This window comes from Colobus angolensis, unplaced genomic scaffold, assembly GCF_000951035.1.
Source record: "Colobus angolensis palliatus isolate OR3802 unplaced genomic scaffold, Cang.pa_1.0 Scaffold89, whole genome shotgun sequence".
Classification (NCBI taxonomy): domain Eukaryota; kingdom Metazoa; phylum Chordata; class Mammalia; order Primates; family Cercopithecidae; genus Colobus; species Colobus angolensis.
In genome coordinates, this window is record NW_012122820.1 from 1,443,356 (window position 1) to 1,449,984 (window position 6,629).

At 65.7% G+C, this 6,629-nt stretch overlaps 1 protein-coding gene across 1 annotated transcript in view; it reads right to left on the minus strand.

Moving 5' to 3' along the window:
- The window catches only part of MIB2 (mindbomb E3 ubiquitin protein ligase 2), a 14,169-nt gene that overhangs the window by 1,879 nt on the left and 5,661 nt on the right, over positions 1 to 6,629 (minus strand). The window contains exons 2-15 of the mRNA XM_011931090.1: positions 4,958 to 5,226; positions 4,714 to 4,885; positions 3,827 to 3,933; positions 3,513 to 3,707; positions 3,274 to 3,416; positions 3,050 to 3,157; positions 1,932 to 2,036; positions 1,687 to 1,849; positions 1,479 to 1,612; positions 1,242 to 1,390; positions 984 to 1,140; positions 672 to 832; positions 451 to 577; positions 128 to 361 (exon numbers count right to left, since the gene is read on the minus strand). Of these exons, the coding sequence (XP_011786480.1) occupies positions 128 to 361; positions 451 to 577; positions 672 to 832; positions 984 to 1,140; positions 1,242 to 1,390; positions 1,479 to 1,612; positions 1,687 to 1,849; positions 1,932 to 2,036; positions 3,050 to 3,157; positions 3,274 to 3,416; positions 3,513 to 3,707; positions 3,827 to 3,933; positions 4,714 to 4,885; positions 4,958 to 5,204 (2,202 nt within the window). The 5' untranslated portion in view covers positions 5,205 to 5,226. The remainder of the gene's footprint in view (positions 1 to 127; positions 362 to 450; positions 578 to 671; positions 833 to 983; positions 1,141 to 1,241; positions 1,391 to 1,478; positions 1,613 to 1,686; positions 1,850 to 1,931; positions 2,037 to 3,049; positions 3,158 to 3,273; positions 3,417 to 3,512; positions 3,708 to 3,826; positions 3,934 to 4,713; positions 4,886 to 4,957; positions 5,227 to 6,629) is intronic.

The window sequence follows — 6,629 nt, forward strand, 5'->3', positions numbered from 1 at the left end:
CCCATGGGCACCACCGCTCTCCCAGGCTGCCTAGGGGTGCAGGCTGAAGGATCACATAGAACTTGGTTCCGTCTGCTCCACCCCCAGAACGCCTGGCTCCCTGGGCCATCACTGGACACTTCCTCACCCTGGACATCAGCTGCAAGGGCCCTGGGTCCCCCCCGGCCCCATCAGCCACCAGGGGCAGCAGCTGATGACGCTGCAGCGCCACGTGCAGGGCTGTGTCCCCCTCCTCGTCCTCGGCGTTGACACTGCACCCAGCGTCCACCAGCAGTGGCACCAGCCCCACATGGGCCTGCTGCACGGCTAGATGCAGCGGGGACTGCAGCTTCCGGTTGCGCACATTCACGTCACAGCGGCCCTGGGGAGGGGTGGGCACGGGCTCAGACCAGGGACCCCAGTGGGCCTCCCGCTCCCTGGTCCTTGGGCAGGCCTGGGCCGCGCCCTCACCTCCCGGATGAGGATCTGGGCCACCTCACGGTGGTTGTTGAGGGCGGCCAGGTGGAGCGCCGTGAAGCCATCCTCCTTCTTGGCGTCCACCAGCTGCCGTGCCCGAGCCAGAATCTTTCTCACAGCTCTGTGGGAGTAGGGAGGTTGGTCTGGGACCTGAGACTGTCCCTGGGCAGCACAGCAAGAGGCTGGCTGCAGCTGTGTGCCCACTCCACACTCACAGCGCGTGGCCTTTGAGGGAGGCATGGTGCAGCAAGGTGAAACCCTGGCTGTTGGTGGCGGTGACATCGATGTTTGGCACCTCCGTGAGGACCTCGACGATGCCACTGGCGCCAGTGCCCGCCGAGATGGCGGAGTGCAGGGGCGTGTCCGAGTGGGCATCCTGCTGGGGCAGAGTCAGTGGTCACTTGGGGGTGACTTCTGCTTGAGTCAAGAGCCAGGGCATCCAGGGAACAGCACTCATGGGCAGGGGGTACCCAGGGAGCAGCGCTCACGGGCAGGCGGCACCCAGGCCAGGTGGAAGCAGAACTCACAGGCAGGTTGACGTCACAGCCATGCTCACACAGGGCCCGCACCACTTCCAGGAAGCCCCTCTGCACGGCCACGTGCAGCGCTGTGCTCTGGGTGCTGTTGATGGCATCTGCCCGGCACCCAGCATTCAGGAGCACCCTGGCGACCTCAGGCTGGTTCCTGACAGGAGAGGACATGGGAGAGGGAGGGCGCCGTGCCCACTGGCTGGACACACAGGCTCAGCCCCGCCAGACCCCTCCCGGGCCCCTCCCAGACCTCACCCCAGGGCCGCATAGTGCAGCGCTGTGTTGCCCTCATCGTCCGGCAGGTCCACGCCCGCCCTGGCTTGTAGCAGCAGCCGCACCAACTCCACCTGACCCAGGTAGGCAGCCACTTGCAGAGCGGTCCTGCCTTGGTTCTTGGTGTCCACCTGCCAGGAGAGCCAGCAGGTGAGTCCCTGGCCTTCTGCCCCTCACCCTCAGACTGGCCTGTGTGGGAGGACGGGGGCAGGAGCTCGCCTGCTCTGGACGCCTCCGCAGCAGGTCCAGAGCCCGGGCCGCGTTACCCAGCGCCACCTCCACCACCAGCCTTCCCGGGTGCTCCGGGTCACTCTTCTGGGCCCGAAGCTTGTCCAGGGCCACGCTCAGAGAGCCTGGGGGGCAGGGCTGAGGTTAGCAGTGGCCAGGGGCAGCCCCACCGCCCACGGCTGCCTGAGCTGTGCCGCACTTTTGTTCTCCCGGGCGCGCTCAGCCATGTCCAGGTTGGCATCCTCCTCGGGCCGGTAGGCCACCAGACAGGAGGGGCTGAAGGTCCACCGCTGACCAGCGACTGCTACGCGCAGGTTCCCGTCTCCAAACACTTTCACCACTTTCCCGACGCGGCCCAGGGCCTGCGGGGAGGGGAGGGGGTCACAGCAGGCTGCAGGTGGAGGGGGCAGCGGCCCTAGCGGCGGGGGCGGCAAGGGGACTCACAGGGGCCATGTCGTCCGTCCACTCGCCATGCCCAGCCTGCAGCCGCTTCGCTGTGTCAAGGTCGCCGATGACCCGGACCACGTCGCCCACCCAGAAGGAGTGGTGCTGAGCGACAGAGAGGGGCGTGAGGGGTTCCCCCGCTGTGTGTGGCTGCCCAGGCTCATGGAGCACAGGAGGGCAACCCGCTGAGCTCCACGAGACAGGCAGGCCTGACTCGGCCCCAGCCCCGACCGCAAGCACTGCCAGAGGCTCTGGCTGGACGAGAGCCCCAGGTGTCCAAGGAAGCCCTGAGTGTCCCCAGCCCCAGAGCCATGGGAGGAGTGTCCAGGCAGATAGAAGCCAGCTCTGGGCAGGTGTGAAGCCGAGGTGGCCGGCCGTGGGGAGCTGTACGCTGACCAGCAGCAGGCAGCATGGCCGGGGCCTCATGAGCCGGTGTGGGTGTGGGGCCCCAGGACATTGGGGTGCAGGGCGGGCCCACTCTGCCCCACCTGAGCCCTCCTATGCAGGGAACTCACTCTACAAGCCCATCTCATGACTCCCCTTGGCGCTTCCTCAAAGATGCCTGGTATCCAGGACCCCAGATCCAGATTTGAGCTCTGACGCTTTGCCCTGGACCTGCCCCTCCCAGGGCCATCCAAGCTGCCACCGCCACCACCTCCAGCCCCTTTCCTGCCATCCTGCTTCCCAGGCAGCCCTCACTACCTCCCATACCACCAGGGTGGTGGGGACTGCCAGCTTAGGCCAAACGTGCACCTCCCGGTCCTAACCAGCCACCCCCATCGGCCCCCATACAGCACTGACCAGGAGCATCTTAGCCCAGCTGCCTCCCTCCCACCCACGAAGCTGTCCTGCCTTCCTGGGGTCCTGGAACCGAGGGAGGCCCTAACCTGCCCATACCAGCCACGCCAGCTCCCAGAGACATACCCTCCTCTGGGTTCCTTCACACCCAACCCTCTCTTCTCCTTGACCCCACCCACCAGTCCCTACCCTTCCTTCAGGGCTGGGGACTCGTGGGTACAGCTGGCACCCTAGTCCTGCCTGACCCCCCGAGGCCAAGTGGATACATGGAAGGGGTTACAGAAGCAAACAGATGGGGTGCAGCCCAGCCCCCCAGGCACCTTGGTGAGCGCCCCGGGGTGGAAGGTCCAGCGCGTCTCGTGGTTGAACTGCACGCGCACGTCCCCGCGGTCCGTGATGCGATGCACGGTGCCCGTCTGTCCGATGAACTGTGGCGGGTCATGGAGCTGTGGCTGGGTCGGGCTGGACGCTTGGGGAGGAAGGGGCTGGGGGTCCGCAGGGCTGGGAGGGCAGGACACACAGGGCTCCACGGTGGGCAGCTCACCTCCGCCATCCTGGGGTTCCAGCCGCCATGGCCTTCCTGCATCTCCCGCAGGACGTCAGTGTCCAGCAGACATTTGACCTTGTCCCCGTGCTGGAAGGGCTGACCGTCAGCACTCACCCTGCGCTGCAGCTCGGCCGGCTTGCCTGGGGGAGGGTGGCAGGCCTCAGGCAGCAGTCCCTCCCCTCTGGGACTTCAGCCAGGGTAGGAGGGCTGATGGGGTCAGTGGGACAGCCTCATACCAAGCCTTGGGAGGTGGTCCTTGTAGTAGAAGCCGCCCGCTGCCTCGCCCACACACTTGAGGTCCACCTTGCCCTTGTGGCCCACACGGTACACGTTCGTGGTACCATCAGCCCACGTCACGCTGGCCACACTCCGGCCTGTCTCCACATCCCAGCCACGGATGTCCACCACACGGCCTGGTTTCCCTTCCCCTCCTGGAGAAAGAGTCCCCACCAGCAGGCTAAGGCTGTGCCTTGAGGCTGAGCCATGAGCCAGCCACAGCCGGGCCCTGCCCTCTGCCCCTCTGCCCCTCTGCCTCTCTGCCTCCACTCACCATCCTGTGAGCCCCACTCCCAGTCGGGGCCTCGCACCACCTTCGCTCCCTGGAAGATGCCCCTTAGTGGGATCCTCAGGAGGCCCTGGCGGGGACTCAGCGTGACACTGCAAGAGGGTTCACAAATAAAACTCTCGGAAGAAAACTGCCATCTCTTCCCGTCCTGAGCCACTCGGGAGAGCCTGGGAATGGCCGGCCCAGCAGGTCAGCACCCTCCACACACTGCGAGGAAATCCCCCTGGGCTCAGGGGCCTGGAGCGAACCTGTGGACCACGTTCCTCCAGGGACTTCCCTGATGCCAGGCTGGGAAGGCACCCGGGCCCACCCTTGGCAAGACCTCTGGGTGCGGTCGCTTTATGCCTGCTGCCTCCCAGTGAGCTGGGGCACGGCCAGGCCCAGAGGTGGGCTCAACATGTGGTAAGGGAGGAATGAGGACAGCAGGCCTGGCCAGCAGCACTCCTCAGTCGACCACACCTCCCTCCACATGCAGGGAGGGCCAGAGACAAGGGTGACAATGCAGGGGACGGGGTGGCAGCTCTGGCTGCCTTTGCCCCAAGCAGGCTAGATTCTCCCCCAGCTGATGCCCTCGGACCAGAGCGCAGCAGCCCCCAAGGCAGCCCAGGGGCTGGCTCCAGGTACGGACAGTCCTCCCGGAGGTCTCATGCCTCCCTGGGAGATGCTGGCTGCCTGATGGCCACTGCTGCCTGGAGAGCCACCCAGAGGCCACCCTCTGTGCCCCGCCCACAGCAACACTGCTTAAGGCCATTGCTCTGGAGAGACTTGCTCCATCTCCCTGGGAGTGGTTAGGAGCCCTCCCCGAAGGCCGAGGCCCCCATGGCAAGGCCTGGGGGTCCGCCGCACAGGAGCTGGTGCCGCCCGGGACTCACGGGCGTGAGTGGGCCGTCTCGTAGCGGTCGAAGGCGTGGGCAAGCTCGTGCTTGTTGTGCATGTAGCACTGCGTGCAGAGGTCGTAGTCCAGGCACACGCGGCACTTCCATCGCATCCCCCGCAGCCCGTGCTTCTTGCAGCAGTCACAGATGATGTTGGGGTGCCGGACGCCTGGGGGTGGGGTGGGGTCAGAGGGGCGTTCCCGCCCCCGGGTCCTGCCCGTCCCGCCTGCCCTTGGCGCACCGATCTGGGCGTTGTCGTAGAGCAGCAGGTCGTGCGCGCCCTGGTAGCCGGCGCGGTAGTTGGTGCGTGTGCCCTGGTCCCACTGCACGACCACCGTGCGGTCGGGTGTCGAGGGGCTGCCGTGGCGGCCAAGCTCCACCACCGTGCCCACGCCGCCCTCTCCGCCGTCCTGCTGGCCCCACTTCCAGTCCACGCCGCGCACCACCCGCATGCCCACCTGCACGCCCGCCTGGGGGTCTGGGTCCATGTTGGGCGGGGCTGCTCAGGACCTGTGGGCAGAGGGGTCCATGGTGGGCCGGGATGCTCGGGACCTGTGGGCAGAGGGTATTCTCAGGCCACCACAGGACACTCCCGGTCAGAGCAGGCTCCACGGGAGAGCAGAGGAGAGGCCCAAAGGGGCAGGTGGGCTGGTTCAAGCCCTAGGGCCCGAGGAGGCAGCAAGGAGGCCCATAGTCTGGCACCAGTGAGGCTGGTGGGGAAGGTGGGTGCCATGCCAGCCTGGCACGGTACCGGCAGAGTGGTCTGGGTCCAGGGGGCTTCGTGAAAGGTTCACAAATAAAGTTCTAGGAAGAAAACTGCCATCTCCTCCCGCAGCCAATTAATGAGCTGGACGCTGGGCTTCACTAAAGAAGGAGCTGCCGTCCCCTGAGACGCTCACATGGTTGGACGGGCGGCAGCGTGTGAGCAGACACCGTGACGTGAGTCCCTCAGAGGACTCGTGTCCACACACACACAGGGCAGGGAACTCCTGCGATCCACATGAAAACGTCAGACAACGCAACAGAAAAACGGCGAACACAATGCAGGCGCCATAGAAGACCAGCAGGCATCGGCCAGCGAGGACCAGGAGGCATCTCTGTCCCCAGACACTGCTCCTGGGGGGTGCCAGCTTTGGACCCTGCACATCAGGGACAGTGCGGCGAGGCCAGACAGCACCACGGAGCCTTCTCTGGAAAAGTGGCTCACAACAGAGGCCAGACACTTGAGCACAGGCAGGTCCCTGGGTCCTCCGCGGCCACGGGGTCCTGAAGCGGGGTTGAGTCTCAACCAAGCAGGGACCCACTCACCACAAAGAGCACAGGCCAGAGGTCACCAGCAGATGGAGGGAAGTAGCCAAGTGCAAACGCCATGCCAGGCGGCTCCGTTTACACAGAGGTGCAAATTCCAGGCTGCTGGCAGCAGGGATGGAGCCAGCCACAGGGCTCGAGGCCCAGGACTGCTAATCCCGAATCTGGGTGCTGACCCCCGAGAGCTCACTCTGCAGACATGAGTCACCGTGGGCTGCCCTCTCCACCATGCTGGGCTTCAGCACAGTCTCGTTAACAAGAATAGATGTGAACGTTAAGAGGGCAAATCAGAAGGTAGAGGCTACAGCTGGCTGTGATCGCATCGCTGCACTCCAGCCTGGGGGCAAAAGCAAGACCCTGTCTGGGGGAGGCGAGGGCCACTGGTCATTTCTCATTAAACCACTAGGACCCCATGGCCGGGGAAGGAGGCAGCCCAGGAGCACTGCCTGAAGCAGAGGTGGGGGACACGGCAGTCCCAGGAGGCTGGAGGGACCCCTGAGGCTGGGTGGATGTGGCGGAGGATGGGAGGGGGCCCTGCCAACTCCAGGACACAGGCCAGCCTGGGCCTCACATGCAAGCCTTCCACCTGGGCTGCACTGCAGCCC